At 34.2% G+C, this 25,387-nt stretch overlaps 1 protein-coding gene across 4 annotated transcripts in view; it reads left to right on the top strand.

Moving 5' to 3' along the window:
- LOC139969072 (probable vesicular acetylcholine transporter-B) overlaps window positions 1–25,387 on the top strand; it is a 190,982-nt gene that overhangs the window by 134,883 nt on the left and 30,712 nt on the right. For all 4 annotated transcript variants that reach the window (XM_071973829.1, XM_071973831.1, XM_071973828.1 and 1 more), the window contains 3 exons: window positions 14,997–15,191; window positions 16,835–16,953; window positions 22,951–23,004. In XM_071973829.1, coding sequence (XP_071829930.1) covers window positions 14,997–15,191; window positions 16,835–16,953; window positions 22,951–23,004 — 368 coding nt within the window. The remainder of the gene's footprint in view (window positions 1–14,996; window positions 15,192–16,834; window positions 16,954–22,950; window positions 23,005–25,387) is intronic.

Genomic DNA, 25,387 nt, shown 5'->3' with positions numbered 1-25,387 from the left:
TCTTTGAAATTATTTAAACGTGATATCGCCCCTCGTTATTACCATACTTATGAGGCTATAGAGAGATGCTGCATTTGTTGCTATCGTATAGACAACAAAATAGAGAAAGCAGTCAAAGTGATTTCCCCCTTCTTTTCATTTAAATGCCTTACATTTCAGTGTCTTCCATTTTCTAGATCATTTATGGCTTGGGGGAACAGGTGGAACAACATATTTTGAAAGAGGATATCTCTTCTTTCTCCTTCGTTTTCATTCTTTATAAGAAACAGGGATCTAAAGAAGAGGGTTCTTTTCCCCCCTCTTCATTTAAAGGTTATGTCTTACCACGTGATGTAAGCAGTATATATATACAAGGCATGGGTGCTGATAAAAGCTACTCTTTCTTCTTCTTGTTGGTTGGTTCTTCCGGTGCATGGATACATTGTTTGGTTTATCGTTGTCATGGTAATCATAGAAGTGTAAAAATAAGGTAAAACTAAAATCTTGAATATTTAAGAGTATAAGAGCTACGGGTTTCCATCAGCGGTTTGCCTAGCTTGAGAAACAATTTCGTTTCATTAAAATGCTACAGGCTATAATAAATAGGAAAGTCTAAAATGTCTAGCATAAAGATGTGTAATGACGGTTTAGTTGAAGGATATCTGAAAAGATAGAAATTTATAAATACAGAGGTACTGGAATTGGAAGGGGGAGGGTGAGGGTAGGGTGGGAGGGGAGGGGTGGGGAGAGGGGGAGGATGGTGAGGTTGAAGATGCAGTTGGAGTGTAAAGACTGATGGCTTACAGAGAAGGTAACATATTGGGTCGAGGGGTGTAGGGGTGTAGAGGGTGTAGGGTTTTGTTTAGCTTGAGAAACAATTTCGTTTCATTAAAATGCTACAGGCTATCATACATAGGAAAGTCTAAAGTGTCTATTAGACAAATGTGTAATGGCAGTCTAGTTGAAGGATATGTGAAGAGAAAGAGAAAAAAAAGAGAAATTTATAAAAACAGATGTACTTGAGTTGGAAGGTTGAGGGTGGGGGAGGGGGGTTGGTGTGGAGATGTAGAAGGGGTGTAGACTAATGGCTTTCAGAGAAGGTACCATATTGGATGGAGGGGTGTAGAGGGTGGAGGGGTATAGGGGTATGGATATGTAGGGGTGAAGGGATGGTGTGGTGGAGGTGTGGTGAGGTGGAGGGTGGAGGGTGGAGGGGGAACGATACCCTTTTCTCATTTAAATCCACGTATATTCTAGTAATTATGAAGCATTGACAAAGTTCGTAAGCATTACCACCCTCTCACCATACGCGCATCCTAATTTGTCTGAATACTTGACGATATAGGAACTCCAACTGTGAATGTCAAATGTTCATGAAACTGCATGAGCCTAAATATTATTGGTAAGAACGCCGTTCGCGACGAAGGCCGCTCCAGATTTACTGAGGTGGTAATGTAGCGGGGATGTATGGTGGTGTATGGTGATGTATGGGGGTGTGTGGGGGTGTATGGTGATGTATGGGTGTGTATGGGGGCGTATGGAGGTAAAAATGAAAAACTTGTCTGCTGAAGCTTTCATTAAAACGAAGAGAGATTAGGAATTTGGATAGGAGGCGGATCGAGGAAGTCGTATGGCTAAGGCCCTGCCTGATGCAAATTCATGAATCTAACTGCAGCGAAAAGGAACTATGATAGGTGTGATATTGAATTCAGGAATGACGCTAGATTTTCTTGTAGGGTAGCCAAATGATTTTCTAAGGGAGGAGGCGGGACCTTATTTCTGAATAAAAACAAACAGCTTTCTCACAATTTTCTCACATTTGGGGTGGGGTATGAGCGGAGGGCGGTGAAGGGGGAGTCTAGACACAAAATGGGGGATAGACTCCCCATCCCCCACCCCCTTTGAAACGGGAATGTAATTAAAGTAGTTTTTAGTGAATAAAATTGACAAAGGAAGGTTCAACTAACCGCCTAGACCCCATTTTGCTACGCCTCTGTGCGTGGTGTTGTATATAGAGCCGAGTGATTTTTTTTTCTCGGGTCGAAAAAGAATCGTTACAGTAAAATCCTTAGTGCTGTATAGTTACCTTAATTAAAGTAACAACTTATGTGGACCTCTTTGTATAGATTTCATTATGATTATGCATGGAAATGCATCAGATAGAAGGTAATTAATATCACGTACTGTCGGTGTCGAATTGACCATCTCAGCTATTTTGACCGTTCAATATAAAAGCAGGAAGTTTTGTACTGATCGAAACCAAAGCTATATAGAGCATTTAAAGTGCGATGAACTCAAATAGCTAAATATAGCAGCAGTTCTAATGATTTTTAAGTAGGACCTACTTAAAAACAATTGGATGTCATTTATTTTATTTTTAACTCTCATTTTATTTGTGTCTATAGCTTCACAGACACTTTTATGCTTGCGCCCCCTGTTCGATTTGAATATGGAAGTTAACACAATTAGGACGGGGAACGAGAAAATGGAGAGGTGATTGTACATGATCGCCAGTGAACGATGAATTTATGGTTTGACGTTGTTTGGCGTTGCTGGCGTAAGCACCATTGCTTGTAATACACCTACATGGTGTCAGAATTACTGGTGGTATAACACCTAACGTTGTCTCACTGCTATTGTCTCGCATGTTTTCCTTCAAGTGCGTGTGTCTCTTATTTATAGTGTCACAATAAGATGGTGACATCTCTTTCACATCATTTGCTTCACGGTGTCGTCGTCTCTTATGCATGGTGTCAGCACATCTAGCTCATGGTGTTGTCGTCTCTTACGAATGGTGTCATCACATTTATTTCATGATGTTGCCGTCTCTTACGCATGGTGTCAGCACATCTAGTTCATGGTGTTGTCGTCTCTTATACATGGTGTCAGCACATCTAGTTAATGGTTGTATCGTCTCTTACACATGGTGTCAGCACACCTAGTAAATGGTATCAGCATCTCCATCAGGAATGTGTTATCACTGCCACCGACTCATACGGTTTTCAACGTAGATAGTTTTAGTGGGAGGAACGTACATCTCTTGTCACCGACGAGAGAATACAAACAATACATAATGAATATGCATATAATTAGTTGTATCACTTGCTCCAAAAACATATTTAATAACCGAAGATTATCTATATCGTTCATATGGAAATATTCTTTAACAAGTTCAGTTTTGCTTGTCATTGAAACGGCTTGTTATATAGCCAATTGTGGTGAATACTATTCAACATGGTGTGTCACTCTGTATAATGACTTATGCATTGCTGAAACCCGTGTCAATAATGTCTCCATGAATTTGAGAAACAGCAATAGGTCTGTTGATATTCGACTACTTTATACATTGCATGTAACTACCAAACAAATATAAGTTTTATATTCAAGCAATTAAACTCATCAACACAAAAGTGAATATATTACGTGTTTTGACTTTAAAAGATCGGTTTCCATAGCGTCTTGAAATTTGCTTTTCGTTATACATTGAGGAGTATAGTTAAAATGGTTAAGTAATATCTTTTTTTTTGAAACTGAGCATGTTGAGAGCGACACTGATTTTCGTCCGCACAGCTTATATAAAGAAAAATAAAACAACAAAGAAACAATTGCTTGACGATTAATCACATCTGGAATTTGTCTCAGACATTTTTTTTCTTTTCATAACAGTATAGTTGGAATGCTGTTAAATTGTTATTTGCTGTAAAAAGGTGACATTTAACAGAATTGCTGGAGCCAGTCAGTCGAGACAAATATATATAGCCTATACATCTGATGTCAGTTATAGAATAAATATATATTTTTTGATAAGTTTATATAGTTTCATAGATATTGACTATATGTTGATGAGAATTGTAAACTTTTATACAATTTGCTACAAAGTCGAGAATTTAATGACTTTTTTCTTAATAAACCACGAAGAGAAGTGAATTCTTCGGTTTTTTATTTTCAGCTTATGTTTTTCTGCAAAGACGTTTCTATTTCAGTTATGTAACAGATAAACTTCGAAACATCTGGATATATTCAAAGATCTGTAAATCTAAGTGTGTGGAAAAGTTACCTCAATTACATGTGCTTGAGGTATAGGACATACAGTGGCTAGGACAGGAAGTATTTTTACAATCCTTATTTGGCCAAAGTGAGTGGAAAATTTGTCATAAACGAAAATGTTAAGTCTAGTTCCTGTTGGGAATAAATTACAATAACGGAATCCGAATGGCAGTCGTTGATTATACTGTTTGTCACATAGTTCGGTAACTTTGAAGTTCTAACAAAACCAACAAATTCAAAATAAGAAAACCCCTAAAGGAAAAATATTACATTTCTTTTTATCATAATCTATTCATTTAAACATACCCTGAGACTTCTCCTGAAAAGTTTAAAAAAAAAACGAAAAAAAAAAAAAAAAACGAGTTGGGTACACATGCACCTTAAAAATATAATCAAAGTTTGTGCCTTGTTCCCAGACACACTTAAAGAGATAGATTGTGTGTATCGTGCCTCACCAAGAATGACATGTTTGAATTATGAACTCCGAAGACATTTAAAAAAAAGCGTTTTGTTTTTTTCTAGTTATCGTAAAAGATTGACAGTATACTGTTTCACATAATATATACTGTAAGCTGCAAAATAACAATTTCTCGTCACGATTTTGGAAAAAATATATATCTTACCCAATATCATTTTCAATTCAATGTGGCAAGTTTCAATTTTTCGATCAATTCGTCCTCTTTTGCGAACCATGAAGCTCCTCCCCCCCCCCCCCCACCCCTTTATTTTGACAAGGAGATATCTTTCAAAAGTTTATTAATAAGTCGTGTCAGTCGCAAATGAATCTAACTTCCTAATGTCTCCAGTTATTAAAATTTAACTTAATATCAATATAGGCCTATATCAGCCGATCTTTCCTTTCTTAAAAACTTACAATTATTCTGTTTTCTTCAACTTTCATTTCATTTCCCTTGCATTCTCTGCGCCGTATCTTTCCCGGCCAGAGCTATTCCATTCCTATCTCAGTTTTAGTGATACAGATACCCACTGTAGTAGACAATATAAAACTAACCGTCCTCTGTATTTCATGAATCTTATGAAAACGAGTTTCATGGTATTTTTCTTTACTTGGTCTTGTTCTGATCATTGTTTTACTTCAAGTTTAAAGTGTGTCTTTCATCATGGGAGCAAATTACAGTTAATTACGTTGTCTCAATGTGACGTCAGAGACTGTAGATGCAGTGAGAGTATTTGATCAAATTTGTCAAAAACCGGACACGTTTCACTTTTGTCTTGATTCTCCCCGTAATGCAAAGTAATATGGAGAGATTGATCTGAAAAATTCATAAAGATGATATATTTTGCCAAAGAAATTGGGGTTTACTTTGGTTAACAAAACGAGAGGCTATAAAACAAAGATGAGTTTTTACTCTCAGCCGCGATGGCAATGTCGGACGAGTTAATTTAACTTGCCGAGATTTACTTCATTTTTCTTAAAATGATTACGACATCCTGTCAAAGTGCTAGACATTTAATTTTGGGAACATGTGGGTATAAATATATATATATAGATATATATATATATATATATATATATATATATATATATATATATATATAAATATATATATATATATATATTTATTTATTTATATATATATATAAATATAAATATAAAGATATATATATATATGTAGATACAGTATAGTATAGTATACCTATACTGCAATTTACAGCATGTAAATTACAGTATAGGTATACTATATATCGTATTATTTGTACGTTTTAATCAAATCAATTGTCACTTCTCGCTTCAAGAGTGACTAAAACGTACAAATAATACGATATATAGTATACCTATACTGTAATTTACATGCTGTAAATGACAGTATAGGTATACTATACTATATTATATCTATATGTATATATATATATATATGTATATGTATTTATATATATATATATATATATATAAATATATATATATATATGTATTTATATATATATATATATATAAATATATATATATATATATATATATATATATATATTTATATATATATATATATATATATATATATATATATATATATATATATATATATATATATATATATATATATATATATATATATATATATAAATATATATGGAAACACCATAACCTATCGATTAACACTTTATTCCGTTCTGTTGTGGTTATTGAATCTCTTTGTTTCGATCTTTAAAGTAATAACGCCCAGCCGTCACCTATTTGTTTGTTTCTCTCCGAAAATGGATATGACCTCTGTGTTCAAGCATGAAATTGCCTTGGCGATCATACTGATCCTCTTTTGCAATTTCATTCTCTGAAAAATTCCTATACAATATCTGAGCCAAGGGACTTTTATCGTCCCCTATATGAAAAAGAGAGAAAGAAAAAAAAGTTAAACGTTATGACGTCATTTAACGCATCAGTTCGGACGACAGCGAGTACGAATCCTTGGTTACAAATAGAACATGATCACTGGGACGATTTCACAGTGCCTGGTTGCTAAGTGACAACCAGTAGGTTTCAAAAGTCGCTGAAATATTTGAAATTTTATATTACAATTAATCAACTTCCTTTTCGTATAAAGCTCAATATTTCGGATGACTTGATCAAATCAACACATCTTCTTCTTCATCTTATTTCGTCTTTTTCCTACCCTGATATTTCATTTGCTAAAATTTGTTTTGATTGTGAATAATGTCAACCTTAGGGCGCCATGTAGGTGTTGTGTTTTATGCATCCGTTTTTTTCCCCACTCAGCTCTTACTTGATTCTTATTACATTTTTCATTTCTCTCACTTTTCTTGTCTATTTCTCCCTCCTCTACTTTGCTAAGCACTTTTTCGCCGGGATCAGATTTCAAATGACATTACAGAGCATGATATTGGGGACGTATCCCAATTATCGTGTTTGCATTACATAAGACTTTAAGGGATGTTCCAAGGGCTAAAAATGATTGTTTAATATATAGTTGTTCTGTATATATTAAGTATGGTATGGCGAAAATAAGATATTTGATGATATTTTTTGATTACATTTATGAATAGCAGAATGTATGATGCCTTCCACCCTGGCAATCGAGCTGAAAATGTTGTTTTGAGTTTATTAACAAATATCAAAAATCACATATTATCCACAGAGGAGCGTAACATTTCCACGAAATGGTTAATTATAAACACAGAATGAAAAAGGACTGATAAGATTAAATTCAGGCACAACAACTTAGGGTAGAGGATGATGATGATGATGATGATGATGATGATGATGATGATGATGATGATGATGATGATGATGATGATGATGATGATGATGATGATGATGATGATGATGATGATGATGATGATGATGATGATGATGATGATGATGATGATGATGATGATGATGATGATGATGATGATGATGATGGTGACGATGGTGACGATGATGATGATCAACATCATCATCATCATAATAATAATATCGAAGTTTGTGATTCACTTCGTGAAGTAAAGGAAGGTTTACCCAGCTAAAAAAATATTATTTTCAATCAACCAAATCTCGAGGAGGGAAAATATATTGAGATGGTTTTTGTTTCATCAAATAACATGGTGAAAATATTCTTTTCTTGAAATGAAAGTTTTTATTTCGTCTATCACCAGAGTTTCCGCCATTTTAAGGCAGTAATCGCGATGAGGCTTCAAAAATATCACACTATTCAGACGCATGCGCATAACATACTTTGGATTCCAATGTCAGAAATTGTTCAAATATGTGCAGTAATTTACAGAAAGGTCATACACATTGCAGTGTGCTATAATAATAATAATAATAATAGTTGTGGTTTATTAATTAAAATAAAACATATTAGAGGTCAATTATTCAATCCAACGATTTATGTCGATGGTTTAAATTTCATTCACTATAAAGTTCTCTAAATAGACAGAGTTCTTAAAAAATGACAAAATTTGACGAATAGCTTCAGTCAAACTACAAAACTAATGGAAATCGCGAATCCTAACAATCAAGATTAAAAAAACAGTCCCATGATTAAATCCATCATCATGCTTTAAAGCAAAAACTAAAAAACACCACTAAAAAACATTACGATTGAGTTAATTTTTAACAAATAGTCCTTGAGTTGATGTGGTTACATGATGTAATGATGGAAAATTTGTTTGTTTTTTCGGGACTATTAAAGACAAGCAAGCAAATAAACTAGGCGCAAAAACTGGAGACACGATCGATTGGATTAATTTAACAGTAAACAGTCTGCGAGAAAAAGTACGTTCACTCTGAGGAATCATTGTTGATATTCACCAGGGAGTGATCATTTTGAAGCTATATTTTTCGCGGCTGTAAAAAATTAGAATCATTCGTCTCTATCTCTCTCTGTGATCAGACTATATAATTAGATTGTCATCAATCTAAATTGATAATAAACATGTACTTCATAAACTAAAGATTTTAAGAAATATGTTACATATAGGAAAAAGTGAGACCCCATAGTAACACCATTACAACTTCGGTTATCATGATTAAAACCTATACCTTCAGTGTGTAATATAAACAACTCTAATAGTATATTTTTTCCTCCGTTTTCCAATTGATATAAACAATTATGATCAAGTTAATCAAAAGAACAAACAGAAAAACGAAAAAAATCAATCAAAATAAAAAAAAAGTTGTCGCTTTTATATCTTACAAAATTACATATGATAATTAATATGTCTCGGCATGCTGTCTCCATATTTAACCACTAAAATGATATAATGCTCATTTTGAGTTTGACGCTTCTTGGACCCTGGTTGATATAGTTGTGGTTGTGTTTGGTATTAGTAGCATTGAAGCGAAAAGAATGGTTTATCATTCATAACTGTATTTCTGATTATATACAACATACAAGCTGTTCCAATTTCACTACCGTAGTCTTTTCTTATATATACCCTTGTTCATTCTTTAACAGGACAGTCTATGGGAAAAACTTATTTTTCACTATTCAAATAAGAACATATATATATATATATATATATATATATATATATATATATATATATATATATATATATATAAGAACATTGTGGTAAAATTTGCATCTATAATCCTCAATTACTTTTTTTGGAGATATCGGTAGTTGAAATTGTTCACATTTTGTACCATAACTCAACTTGAAGCAAACGAAGTTGATTTTCCTAATTGCACAATCGACGACAAAATGTTTTTTTTTTCCTTTTAAAGTTATTTTGCACTTTCACTGGTTTCAACTTGGATTATTAATGGTTCCAACCTTGCTTTCGGGATGGCAAGCTATCCATGACTCCCCCCCCCCCCCCCCAACGACGTTGATGTTTCCATATGTTTATGCATTCAAATACCACAAGATGACACTTGGATGTACACTTTAAAGAAAACCAAAAACTACATTTGTCAGTGATGTGCATATTTGTTATCACACCTGTAATAGCTTCAAATTCACTTTTTTGGGGGTGCGACACATGTCAACTTGAAATGTTATTACCTCGACATGCGATAAATATATAGGAACTGAATGAAAGTTTCACCAGTAGCATGCTTAAGAATATGTTTCACTTTTATTAGCCAAAAAATAAATTGTCCCTCTGTCCTATATCCTCTTAAAATCAGCCAACCTTAACTACATAACACCGTTTATGTTTTCAGTGTGATCAATCAAAGCTAAAAACATGATAGTTTTGCTTGTTGCTTTGGATTTTAAAGCAACTGCGTGGGTTGTTGTACGTTATTAAAGTGATATACACTCAATATGACAAGTCATTTTTTTTTTTAAATTTGTGGAATATTTTTTTGCCAGCATTAATTGATAAATTCAAATAATGTGCTGTTGTCTTAGACGTGTACAGCTTTAGTTAATTGTCAATGATTTAAACAGAAAATACCTTTCAAACATTCTCAACGATACGGGATGAAAACATCAACAGATAAATCTCATCTTGTCTTGTTCGAATGGGAGATATAGGTATATTTGTGAGAAGAGTGACAGCACCTGCATGGTCAAAGCATACGATGTGAATATATGTACTAGTACATGTGTGTTAAGCATACGATGTGAAAGTATATGTACTAATACATGTGTGTTAAGCATACGATGTGAAAGTATATGTACTAGTACATGTGTGTTAAAGAATACGATGTGGAAGGATTATGTACTTGTACATATGTGTTAAGCATATACGATGTGAAAGTATTATGTACTAGTACATGTGTGTTAAGCATACGATGTGAAAGTATATATACTAGTGCATGTGTGATAAGCATACGATTTGAAAACTATGTGTGTTAAGCATAAGATGTGAAATTATGTACTAGTACATGTGTGTTCAGCATACGATGTGGAAGTATATGTACTAGTACATGTGTGTTAAGCATGCGATGTGAAAGTATGTACAAACAAACAAGTATGTTATTATAACAATGAGATTGTAAAAAATCTGTTAAAAAGTGAGAGAGTGAGAGAAGGGGTGGAGGAGAAACAGAGAGGTGGGGGATGCAAAAACCCTGTTATGTACATATGGCACTCCTTGGGTTTTGGAGATCAACCCAGTTTGGGGTTAAAACTAATTTCATGCCCATATGTTGTGGAATATTAGGCAAGCATCATCCTCTATTTGAACAAATTGACCCTGGCAGCCTTTTTTTGTAATTTTTTTGGTATGAGTGTTAAATGATTTATCCTAACTTAACAAAATAGGGGGCAGTACCAAAACCTCAAAATGTACCAATCAGAAACGCTGCACAGAGTATTGTTTTCTGAAAGTGTAGACCAGGGCAAGAGAAAGAGAGAGACAGAGTTTGGGATTTCATAGCATAACCATCAGTTGTGCATGTTTATACCAGATGCAGAATACAGCTTTTAAGTGGAACTGGGCCAGAAATCATGAACTTGTATTTTAAGGGTATGTATAGTATTGGATTAGCGCTATGGTATCATCAACTTTATATAACGCCAAAAAAAAAATTAAAAAATGATGAGTGATTTGCTAAGTTTCGTATCATCAATCATACCAATATCAATCGTATCATTATCAATGGTGCAAGAGACTTTAAGTTAACGAAGATACTCCTGCTTTAAGCGCTACAAGCATTTACGAAAACCTGATGTATATTAAAATAGAAATGAATTTATATATATAAATAAAGAATCTTGATTAGCGCATTTGGCTCTGTCAGAGGTTATCACTGTATACGCTGATAATTCCTATGGGTGCCTCCTTACGGGCGTAACCTTTCAGAGAGTCTTTGATTTTTAACGGTTTAACCGTAGTGAACTTTCAATCAATTTTATTAATAAAAGAGTGGCATGCACTTGCATCACCTTATCACCAGCAGTCATCTTTTTCCGAATCGCCAAAAAAAAAGAAAAGAAGAAAAAAAAGCACTCTGCCAGAAGGTTCAATCCAAATAGCCGGAGGGGTTTTAACGACTCGATGACGTCATTTTAACGAATCAATTCCGTGCATCTTACATTAATGGATTCAGATGAAGAAAGCGCGCCAAAACTAAACAGTGATTGAAGAAAGTTGGAAGAACAGATTTCATGGTTGTCCTCATAGCTCCGCCACCCCATCCCCCCCCCCCCCGCACTACTACCACCTTCCGAAGAAAGCAAATAGAAAAGTAAAAATGTCATTGACACTTACAGAAAATTCGGGAAAATTCGTACGGCGGTTTGAAAAGTAAAGAGCTATTTATAACACACGGTGTCAAATTTCATTTTGCATTAAACTTGGCTACTTTTTTTGATAATTGATGAAGTACTTAAATTTGGTTGTAATTATGCATCAGTTGATGACGACATGGTATATGGTCGTTCTACTAGAGGGTCGTGTGCAAGAAGCGGTGGGTCTGTGACGGGGGAGGGGTTGATGTATTATTGACATGGCGCCGATTACTTTGGTTTTCAATTTTCTGAGCATATTTCTCTAAGCATACGTCAGTGATAACGGCGCATAGTCCTGGTGTAACCAAAGCGGGAAAGGGGAGGGGGGTCTGTGACCAGGGGGGTTGATTTATTGTTGCTATGGTGACGATAACTTTGAATCACTGTCAAAGTACCTTTTTCTAAAGAAAAAAGACCATCACACGAACATGAATTAGAATGTCAAATACTTTTAAGATAAGGGGATATTGTTGGTCAAATTAATATAAAAAAATCTATACTTCAAGAATATGAACTTTTTGATGAGAGTAGTGTATCTATATATGCGTGTCTGTCTGTCTGTATGTATGTCTGTCTCTCTATTAAATTGTCTAGTGTTTTGTGCAATCGGAAACACACTCTACCAAGGAAGAAAGTTAGCCTATGCACGATTATCGTTGTTCTAAATTTGATAAAACAAAGGGTAATAAGTCTTTATAACGTGGTTTCTAATGGTCACCCAACGTCATTTGTTTGGTAAGTAAGCTCTGCATCATAATTACTGATTATTACGTAATTGCATGACGTCAATGTAGTAAGGTTCGATAAATGTTGTGATGACTCAACACCTGTCATGGATATAATATAATACCCTCATATAGTTTTGTTTCTAAATGTTTAGCTTTAAACATATGGCGGATGAATGTTTCAATAGTGACAATCGATAAACGGAATAGCCAAACTTATTAGACACTCCACTATTAAGGATCTGGATATTGATTGAGTTAGGGTTGGTGACTGTGAAATCACTTTATATTGGTCATAGAGACATATATGGCTATGCTAACTGGTGAGTAAAGAAATAAAAATGAAGAGAAAGTTAAAATTAAAAAAAAACCGGTAAATCTTACCGGAAGTGATTGTTTAGCTTTAATAATACTCAAGGACACTGAGTGACAACTTAATTGTGTAGGTCCAGTTTAGCTACGGTATAAAGTGCAAACGTTGAATACGCCTGCCATCCAGGGTTACAATCTGAAGTCAACTACAGTCGAACGAGCGCGTATTTTAACACCTGGCTTAGTTTCCCGATACGATTTAGTATAAAATCGACTGTTATTCAAGGACTTTTGTTTTTCTTATATATACCAGACGTTTCATATTTGTTTAAATTTCAGGAAATTGTTGATATTTGCCAATGCTGCTGTTCTTGTTGTTGTTCAAACTTGAGATATTAAAGTAGTCAGAATTACCAACAAAAATAAAGCGGAAAATATCAAGGAAAATCACGTGACGTGTACATTAGAACGAGGTCAAACTTTTATACGCAGAGTTCGGAGGTTCTTTCATATTTCTTAGACTCCTTCGCGCAGAGAATCTATTTTTGTTGTGGGTCGAAAACATCGTTAAAAGAAAGTCACTTTTTTTTGTTTTCACTCGTTGACTTTTTATTCGTTTCCTTTCGGACTTGAGCTCATCTAACGGTATCACATAGCTTATAAATATTCATAGCGAGAGCCCCGAAGGCTAATTACCCAGTGGCCTTTGTAACACACGTGGGATAACATTTCATAAAGGGAAGCGAGCCTAGACGCAATTTCACGTTCATTTTGTGTATGGATGAACAGTTTGCATAATTCATATTGTTGCGCTCCCTGGAGAGTCTGGTCCAATGTGATAATAGTTTCTACTCCATTTCACACATCAGAGAGAGGGGGAAAAACTATTCTGGCGGCCTTTGAACTTCATCGACAAACATACACCTGATTAAGCCAGCACATTTTTCATGTGACATTGTTTATCATTCGGAGGACCCTATACCTTTTCTTTTCTTCAATTTGGCAAATTTTTGACATTTCTGACTAGACATTTTAGGCAAAAAGGAATTGAAACGCGAAAACGACAAAACAACAAAGCCAAAAATAGTTCAACTTTGTGGTGTTAAGGTCATTGGAGATTTTACAGAACTTAAGAAGAACTTGTCAGGAATCTTTCGTTGGAAAACTTTCATCACTGAAAATGGTTTTAAATACCCCACCGCAGAAAAAGAAACTTAAATCGGTAAAATAACGAATGTTTTATTAACTTAAATAAGTTGACTGGCTTATACAATACACCCAACACGATGTTGTAGCTATGTATCGAGCCTATTCATGGTCACGGAATCCTAAATAAGTTGATCCACTCTCATCCCCAGTCCCATTACATCGAGACTGTGGCGTGATTTATCATAATCCTGACCTCAAGAATCTTTCTCTGCCCTTGCTATTAGCGCATTAATCGTACTATACAAAACTACGATAACTTATAGAGAATTCAAGAAAATATCATTTGTATATATAAATTTGTATAAATATATATATATATATATATATACATATATATATATATATATTTATATATATATATACATATATATATATACATATATATATATATATATGTGTGTATATATAAATAACTATATATATATATATGTATATATATATATATGTGTGTATATATAAATAACTATATATATATATATAAATATATATATAACTATATATATATAACTATATATATAACTATATATATATATATAATATATATATATATAACTATATATATATATATATATATATATATATATGGTAACTTAGATATTTTTAACGTCCGAACGTTACGAGAAAGACTTTTTTTCACGTGCTAATTACGTCATGGTTTAATGCTCTAGCAAAGCACTGCAAATTGATTTTTTATCTTCGAAACTTTTTCTTTGAAAATACTATTAAATTCAAAATAAACGTTGCGGCCTGCAGCAATATAGCTAAGGTTTAGCAAGCTCAAGATACAAAAATTCAACCATAAAGCCCATTGGTAAGCGACAGCTTAAAAAGAAGATACGATACCGTTAATATTTTGTTTCAACTTTTGGTGGCTGTGCCTTTTATATTATCTATTGTTATGTTAATCCTTTAAAGACCCAACCTTTAGGCGTAAAAATAAAGAAAAATCTCAAATAATCCTACCAATTAATTTTCTTTCCCGTAAATTATGTGATTATGTTCTAATTTGGGTCTTTTCTGCTTGATTTTTTTTCTTTTCTTTTTTTGTTGGTCTCTCATTCAATTTTATTTTCTTTAACAGAAACCACTTCCCAAATTACCGGTTCCTCCGTTAAAGCAGAGCTTGAATAAATATCTGAGAAGCCTGAAGCCCATAATATCGACGGAGCAGTACGAGAGGACGCGAGCAATCGTACACGAGTTTGGCAGGGATGGAGGAAATGGGGAACTCTTGCAACAGAAGTTACTGGAATACGTCGAGAAAACGACGAACTGGGTAAGATCTGTAGTTTCCTTTTTATATTGAATGAACTATATAGGCATAAGACTGAAGAGGTCAAACAAACAGACAGCATTATAGACAGATGAACAAGACAAAGAGACAAACATACAAGCCACATTAGACAGATAATAATAATAATAATAACAATACATACATAATTTTTATATAGCGCCAAACAAACTATGAAATGATTCTCGCAGCGCTTAACATAATAATAACAATTATAACATATATGCTTTGGTGAAAAGATACGTTTTGAGTGCTGATTTGAAACTGTTCACAGTATTGCACAATTTTACATGTTCTGGAAGTGAGTTCCACAGGCACGGTGCGCTGGATGCGGACGTTCTCAAGCCGTAACTCTGATAGTGAAATTTTTCCAATACCGAGAAGGAAAACACGTGCAGGTTGATACATGAACGAACAAACATATACTCACGTACATTTATATATACATACATATGTCATACACACACACACATACAGACAGATAGATAGCCTGGGAATGAAAGAGTGCAAAACACAGGGGAACTTACAGACAGGCAGACAGTAATACCGACAGACAAAAAGACAAAAGGAAGAAAAAAATTAACATATAATAATGCAGACATTTCAATGATTTAAACGGCTGAGATATAACTTAAAGGATGACTGTATGTAGGTACATGCGATTGTTCACCACTACAATGGCTATCAGTAAACCATAACATATCCATCAGTCGTTTACTTGTTAAGATATTGCCCTTTGAATGCCAATGGCTCATCAACTAAAGTGGCTGGATTTCTCATTCTAGTATATAGACCATATTAAGACCATATATGGCCTCAAAGAACATTAGGAACGTTAGGATGAATTTAGAAATTCGTCAAGGTCAAGTATTGTCATTTATGGCATCCATGGTTGCCCTTTTTACTGGTACGCAGAAAGTACTAAAGAGATCATTTTTGGTTGTATTTGTGCAAACAACCGATTAAAATTAACATTTGGGCCTTGACGGAGCCGCTGACGTCATCATAGATATAGTCTTCAAGAACCATTTCAGACATTTGGGATTATTTCAAGGTAGATATCTTGAATATTGGGATAAATAGATATGATCTGGACTCTGACCCCCCCCACCCTCGGATTTTCAAAACCCATCTCCATTATAGGAAATAAACATTAAAAAAAAAACACAAAGAAAAACATACACAATTGAAGTACATATGGTTCGATGACGTCATGTTTGGACTTGATCAAGTCTCAAGCCTTACATGTCGAGAAACGCTGTGATATTTCCCAAAAGTTATAAGTTCTTTCTAAGATGTTTGGGGAAGGTGTTTATGACAGTTACCTCTATCTCACAGATCAACAATGATGTTTGGGGGTCTCCTTAAAGTCACCTATGGTTACAAATCTTCATTAATTGTCTATGTCTCCTTAAAGTCACCCATTGGTACACATCATTATTGATTGTCTATGTCTCCTTAAAGTCACCCATTGTTACAGTCTCCTTAAAGTCCCCCTTTGTTACAAATCTTCATTGATTGTCTATGTCTCCTTAAAGTCACCCATTGTTACAAATCTTCATTGTGTGTCTATGTCTCCTTAAAGTCACCCATTGTTACAAATCTTCATTGATTTTTATCTTTTCCAGAGTTATGATTGGTGGTTGAATGACATGTACCTAAAGATACGACTACCGCTCCCAATCCACGTAAACCCCGGGATGGTCTTTCCAAAGCAACACTTTAGTGATGAAGGCCAAAGACTAAGGTAAGATTCACTCTAAGATGAAAACAAAATCATCATCGTATACTACTATTGCTACGAATTAAGTTTCAAATATTAAGGATATAAATGATAGGAAATTTAAGTTTCTTAAATCTCAAGAAGACTTTTTAGCAGCTTCTAAGAGACCCTTGGAAGAACAACGGTATAGTCCTGCTTCTAACATATCGACTGATCGAGCTACTAACAACTCAAGCCAAAACAGATAATTTTGTGTGGAACAAATTTTATGCTATAGTTTATTGTTTTATTGGCCTATACCTGTTAAGTGTGTGCGTAAATTTCATTGTTTCTCCGGTGTGAGTTTTTTGGTGGACTATAGAACCCAAAATGATGTTATATTTTGCAACTTTTGAAGTAATCATGTTTTAAGATGATTAAACCTTTCTTCCTGGGTGGGCGATCCTCCAACGGCGACCCTCCAAAATGTTTTGGCGATCCCCACTTTGGTTATCAGGGGGCTATTGCCTATATAGGAACGGGTTATATTTGCAGCTAATGTAGTTCATTTACCCTTCAATTGTTGGTTACCGTATCACAAGAAGGTTGCAAATTCAATGCAAACATGTTGAGTTAATTAAGTACTAGTAGCCACAGTCATCACATTGAAGCTCAGAGTCAGAATTTCATCATTGGGGCTGTAAAGTGAAAACAACTTGACGAATTGCTTAATGTTAACGAAATTCATTAATTATATTGCTTTCCAAATAAAATAAAAAATCATATAAACGAGACTAAGAAAACTTGTGAACGAAATAGTTTCATAATGTCAGAAATATGAAAAAGCTTGCTTTTAACTCTTTGAAAAATTGTGAGCATGGTTGCATATCTAACAAAGACTTTGCCGTGACTATAGAAGTAACTATATAACAGAAAACTGACTGGAATGTTTGAAACAATGTATTCGACCCAGTGACGTCTGAGGTCACTAGTTCGAATCCATTGTTCTAGCCATAAATTTCTTTGTTTTTTTTTCAGTAGTAGTACTGTATAGTTTCCTTAATAAAAAGTAAATTTCATTAGCTATTTACACATTGATATTACATCATTATGACGTCATCGTTCCACTGCTCATCCTACAAATTTCATCACATCTCAGATATCACGATGCCTTAGATTTCAAGTAAATGTTATATTTAGAAGTCGAGACTATATTTTCTGTATTTGTCTTACAAACAAGTTGCATAATGATGGAATTAAGAGGTTACACTAAAACGTTCAAAGAACAATATCTAGCGCTAACAGCATCGCATAATCATGGAATTTTCTGCTAACGAAGCAACGTTCTTTTTGTCTCTTCCAAATATCGTTAGTGGTGCATTGTCTGCCACCGGGAAAAAATAGCACCCAAATATCAAGTTCCAGATTTTCTTAGCCTTATTTTCTTGCAAATTTGTTGTTCATTTTGTTTCTTAATGTGTGTGTTTGCTTTTTTTTTACTATATTTATTTGTATATTTGAATAATGTGAATAATAGTGTGAATAACGAAAAATTAAGTCAACTGTTTGGTGACGCAAATAAGTGAAATATGGTCCTACCTATATCATTTGTCGATAATCTGAAACCCAAAACAAAACAACAAAATAATTAAAGCAATGCCTCCCCCTCTCTCTCTCTCTCAAACAATAGACGTGACTATTAGTGCAATTTGTATGATAAATGATCACCGGACTTTGGCACGATCAAGGCGTGACTTAAACATGTAAACTATAACAGGTGACAGTTATAAACGTTCACAAAATACTTACATCTCTCACGAAATATTTCAACCATCAAGCAAGCATGCAGTCATTGGTTGATTGATCGGCTGTTGCAGAAAGATGATTCTGTAGTGGATGAAGCTTGATGCAAAAGGTGATCTCAAAGACAGAGATATTAGTCATTACGAAGGTCAATCTGAATATTTTTGATTAATTATGGAAATTTATTGCAAACTTTAGAAGATGTTCTGTAAAGAAAACATTAGCTAGTCTTAAATCAATTGATGTTATTATTATTATAATTAACCGTTGACACGAGTGTACTTTTTTTTTAAAGAAAATTCACATACAATATAGAGCCTGGGCACGAAAATAAAATAACTTATTTTACTTGCAACCTCGGTTCCGCTTAACATAGATATTGCATCACTGCAGTGCGATAATTGACGGTGATATGCGTCAGGTGAATATATCACGAGTTCCATGAAAGGGAATAGATAAAGTTGATATGGGTATTTTTTTAGAAAAGTCACCCAAGGTAGAGTCTGGGCACGAAACCCCAAAACGACTGAAGTGATGCACACCCAACCCCGGTCCCCTTACATGGAGGTACTTTTTAAGAAAAGTCACCCAGGAAAGAACCTGGGCACGAAATACCAAAAAACCGAATGACTGTTCTCGACCCCAGTCCCCTTGCATCGGGACTGTGACTGTGTGATTTGAAGGGAAATGTGATTAATGACAGCAGAATTGAAATCGTTAAAGCGAGCCATGGTTTATTCTAACGTCCTCCTCCATGCGCCTACAACATTTTCATGTCATATGCCTCAGAGGGAATTAAAACTCTGTTCTGGGCTTGTAATACAAACACATGTAGGCTCATCAGTATCAAGGAACATGGAAATGTAATATGCATATATTTATCATTTTGACTTATGGATGACAATAAGCAACAGTCTACGCCGTTCAGGTTAGCAATGGATAACTTCAAGTTAATAAGAATTAATCAAAATCACTTGATATCAAACGAAAGGACCAGGGCTAGCCTTTCTTCCCTAACATAGTAAATACAATTGCTCATATGAAAATGAAGATCAGGACTAAACCATTTCATCTCATGCCATCAATTCAATATATCGATGTCCCGCCATATTAGCGGAACGAACATAGTGAAGTTTAAGTTCCATACGTGGCTAGGTAACTATACCGATACATGAGCTACAATTTCCGAAACGTCAGCATCAACTATAACTAGGATCAAGGAAACTGCTATACAATGACCGATTCGAAATTGACAAAATTCAACCCATGATTCAACTTGCAATACAGGTTGTGATTGGGAATTGGCACAAAATAGAACGGAATCATGGTAATATACATTCCTATGTTGGTATATACTCTTATTGCTTACTAACTGACTATTAGATAAGACTTACTACAATATTACAGGTCCATGGACAGAGGAGACAAGCGCACTTGAAAGCCTAAACGCCTCGTTTTTGCAACGCAATATTTCGCGCATTAAAGGTATACACAGATATATATCCATTACGTCTACGCTGAAGGGAGTTATTCATCACGTGATAAGACTGATTACCCGATGATTGCACCAAATTTGACATGAAGAAATAAGACTTACTAAATATTAAATTTACTCCGGAATATTGCTCTATAGTTTAACATCACTCATTATAGAGTTGAAAGTGTGTTTTTGACAAGCTTTAATGTTGATGTGATTTATTTTTCAATTGAATTGTCTTCGATCATAAAAATATTATGATAAAATATTTATTTCCTTGACAGATCGAGTTTCCTGTGAAAATAAAGAATTCAAAAATATTTGAAATTTACCACTTTTGAGTTTACATATGAGAAATACTAACATGAAAAGCTATCTATATACGGGAAGAAATTATTGAAATATGAATCAAATCCATGAACAAGACCCACATTATTACTGCTTAAGTAATCTTCATCTTGTGAAATTTTCGCCGAGATTGTTTTTTTTTTTCCACCAGTTGCATTCAATTAAGCACGGAAATATTCATTAGGCTAGGTGAAACAGTTGACCATGCGTTGCTTTTTGTATTACATGACACTGAGATAAACTTAGAGTTTAAAAAAGCTTCAACTAGAGAAATCAATTCTCTGCTTTAACATGATAAAAGCACACCCTTATTATAATGACCTGACATATACACTAATGTCAATAGTACTCAATCATTTATATATTAAGGCCATTTGTAGCAAAACTGATATGGACCAACACGCTGTTTCAAAACTAATATATATCCTAAGCTTTCATTCCCTACATACGCTAGTGATATCATGTTAAAATGTTGTATAACATAAACGTGGCACCATTGATAGACCAAGTCAGGCTCCCCCTCCCCCCCCCCCCCTTATTATTGTTTCATTAAACCTTATTACGAAAGATCCTCTTCAAAACATTTCCTGATTTTACCATAAATACCTGTCGATGATAAATCATTCAAACCTCTCTGCTCAATAAGTCTTGCATTTTTCGGTAGAATGCTTTTTTTTTGTAATATTTTTTTGTAATAATTTCATTTCGTGGAGGCTTGCGATCAATAGAATCAAATTACCTCAACTATTGACGTAAAAAAGAAGCTAACCTTTAGTGTTAGTATTCATCAATTCCTTTGTAAACATCCAATATATCAAAACGGGCGTTCCACGGAAGAGAGACAACGTTCATATCTTGGTGTTCAATTACCCTCTTCCGTATATACCTTCCCTTATTGTAATGAAGCGTATTTCCCTTTAGTAATTGTTTTAAAGTACAGGCCGGCTAATTTCAAGACAAATAAACCGATGTCATTAATATTATTGATGGAAACTTTAATTGGCAACCGTCATCCAATCATATCACGTCATTTTCATGGCTTAATATTTTAATAAAAATGGCGTGTACTATTTAAAGAAAAACACCTATTTGAGAGAAAAAAAATTTTCTATTCTTTTTCTCCTTTTTTTTTGGAACATGCTTGAGGTTGGAGGGGGGAAGGGGGGGGGGGGGTGATTTGTGAAATTAATCATCTAATCAAGAGGGAAATGATGTATGTCATTTTGAAATGTTTATTTTAATGTTCAAACATTGGGAAGGATTTTGATATGAGTTTTGAAAATATTTATTTTGATTGATGGATGCGTTTATTTAAGATCCGTTCACGTAACAGGTGCATTTTGTTCATGAATCAAAGGCTCTGACAAGAAATTTATTAAACGATTATCGTACTCGCATTCCATATGGAAGAGTAACGGAAGATTTCATCAACAGTTCAGCACTTGTGGGGCGGGTGACAGGCGGTCCATACGGGTGTTCACGGAAGGGGACCGCCATGATTGTCTCTACCCATCGTTTTGTTTTTTTCACCTCGCCATTATACGAAAATTTAAAAAAAATAAAAAATATTTGCTCTGGAGGTATTGTGCAAATGGGTTGCTAAACGAATGTAATTACTATGTAGCACCTTATATAATAGATACTGTTTACAACTATTGTTAAATTTTGAATTACCATACCCGATTTCTAAAGCAAATATATACTAATAAATACATCATCGGTTTGGTTCGTTTAAAAGTCCTTCAATATCACCACAGCAAAGAAAAAAGTGGAAATTTTACAAAAATTAAAAGGTCTAGTATTTAAACACAAAATGACATGAAACTGATGGGGAGAAAAACGTATGTATATAAATGTCGAAGTTTTAGCGAGGAATACCATTAATATCATTTTCTGGGTATGAATATTGAATTCTGCAGCAATACGACGTTTGAAAATGTTGCTTGTTGAGAAGTCTATTGACTTAATAGTATTATATATATATATATATATATATATATATATATATATACATATATATATATATATACATATATATATATATATATATATATATATATATATATATTCATATATATATATATATATATATATATATATATATATATATATATATATATATATATATTTATATATATATATATATATATTTATATATATATATATAAAGTTTAGTCTAAGTGAATTCTTCTTTGTATGAACACTACAAACTATTCATTTGACCGAAATATTTTCACATAGTATATCAAAGACATTTGAAGAGAGAAAGACAGAGATAGAGGGAGGGGAGGGGAGGGGTAGAATTATATTTTAGTGTTATTTAAAACATGACTTAGGCACATGAGAGACACTAAAATATAAATTTACTTGATTTTGTTTCCCCTTCAATTTTCTGTTTTCTTTTCCTTCTCTAGATTTGCTGCCAAACTTATATCTGGAATACTCGACTATAAGGTTATCATTGATGCGTAAGTATATAAATGCATAAACATATGAAGGATATTGTTAAATAATTCATGATGTTCATTAAATATTCATGATGCAATTATCCAGAGATTTGAACAACAGATATAGATAGATACGTGATCATTTTCGAGAGTAAACTTTGCCATCGTAAGATATCGCGACTAAATGTGATGTATACACAAGAGAAGTGACATAATTTCATTGCACCAATTATGTTGCACTGCCCTCTAATCTCATGGCGTATAACAATGTAATATGTACCACGGTTTTGTAGGTTATTGTCCATTAATATAGCAAAGTTCGGTTAAGTGCGGTCCGCCAGGTGTATAGACACACATACGCAAAGATGTCCTGCCTATAGGCGATATTGTGTATGTGTCAGCGTCAATGTTGTCAAAAGTTCTTAAAAGGCAACCATCATTTTTGGCTTACTTGAGAGATTTAACTATCATTTGGGAGACATTACAGATTTAAGATACCGACACACACAAAGCTGAAGACTTGATCAAGTCTAAAATATGATATTGTCTGTCCACACGTGCTTCATTTTTGTAATATTTTTTGGCTGTAATAACTGCAGTGTTTGTTGCCTGTAATCTATATATGCTTTGCAAATGCTGTAGTTAAATATTGAAGCTCTTATCATGGCCTAAATGATAGCATTGATTTCAGGTTAAAAGTTAAAGTTGAATGGTTTACAGTCTTGTTAATAAGGCAAATGCCCTCTCACACAACTTTAAAACACTTAACCCTTGGTCATTGGTAACTTGTCACACACCAAAGTGTGCAACTAATTCAAATAATCCCTCATGAGTACTACATTGCACCATATCTACACGTGTCCCCCTGGGGGACTTCCCATAGGATCCAGCCAAAACTGGAACACGCAACTGGAACACGCACTGGAACACGCACTGGAACACGCAACTATATTTACAAGATACCTCGCAAGTCTCCATTTATACACCTGGGTGAAGAGAGTCAGTGGAGTTATAAGTGCCTTGCCCAAGGACACAGCGTAATGATCTGGTCAGGGATCGAACCAGCAAACCTTAGATCAAAAGTCCACTGCCTGACCCACTTAACCACAACGCTATAGGCTCCATATTGTTGACGTTCTACCTTGAGGGTAACAGGAATACTGCAAAGAAAGTAAGCTCTCTCAGATCCTAGTGAAATTATGTGACGTCACATATTTACAAAATATGTCATCTTTAGAAACATCACCAATCACAGTATAACTTACACAAGAAGTTTGGAACTTAACATTATTTCATTTCCATAATTTTCTATCATGATAATTCGTCTTTCAACATTTAAATCTTGTTACAATCTCCGATGTAACGTCATCGACAAAATTTTGTCTGTGACGTCTATTGAGGGTTCGTATATTCTGAGAAACAATATCTTTCTTTCGAGCAGGTTCATAACACAACATTACTGCGGCAAAGAACATTGACTCCTGAAAGCATATAGGCTAACGAGTTCTTCAAACAGGAAAAGTGGATCTAAATTCTTCGGGGTAATAATGCTGACGGCGCAACTTAGAAATTGAGTTATCTAAAGAACAAATAATCTACTCAATATATATATACATATAATATATGAAGCTAAGAAGAAGGAAAAATATTGGGGCAGAAAAAAACTAGCTAAGGCGAGACGGCGTCCTTCTTCTATTCAAATGTAGGTCAGATTTAAGCAGTCCCTTTTTGATGTCAGGTCTTGTCTCTTACAGGCATTACCATTATGAAGAGCAACTTTTTAAAGTGTTCCTATCTTCTGTATAGGTCTGACTAAATCACATCATATGAATTGACATTGCAAAATACTCAATTTGTAACATTTCCGATAAGTGTTCATAACGACTTTAACATGTTTACTTCTATAAGTAAAGTAAAGCAATCAGTTACAGTGTTAAATAGATTTTTTTTTTATCTCTTTTCATTTTTTCCTTATCAATAAATATTTACTGTGAGTGTATATAGACGGGTTGTCTGCCTTCATTGAAGGAGAGGTTACCATTAATAATCATATTAGCTAATTTCCACAGTTCAATGGAGCGTGAGGGAAATCAAAGATTTTGAACATTATTGTTTTTTTACTCCATTAATTATTGCTATTAGTTTCCACAAACAGTTAGGTCAGATGAACAAGAAGCAAGAAAAAATAGGGGGGGGGGAGAGAAGGAAACAGTTTCTTGTTTGGTATCAGAGACTATTGTAACGTTATTTTGTTGTCTTGTGTTCATTGAATGAAATTAACATCAGGTATCGCAAAGTAATTGTTTTTATTTGCTCTAACGCGAATAGAGAAAAGGGCAAGAATGAAATTGTAGCTCATAGTAGCACTTATGACGTTACAAATCGACACGACCATGATCTCTCC

Source organism: Apostichopus japonicus, chromosome 6 (genome assembly GCF_037975245.1).
Source record: "Apostichopus japonicus isolate 1M-3 chromosome 6, ASM3797524v1, whole genome shotgun sequence".
NCBI classification, from domain to species: domain Eukaryota; kingdom Metazoa; phylum Echinodermata; class Holothuroidea; order Aspidochirotida; family Stichopodidae; genus Apostichopus; species Apostichopus japonicus.
This window is presented reverse-complemented; position numbering and strand designations above follow the sequence as displayed.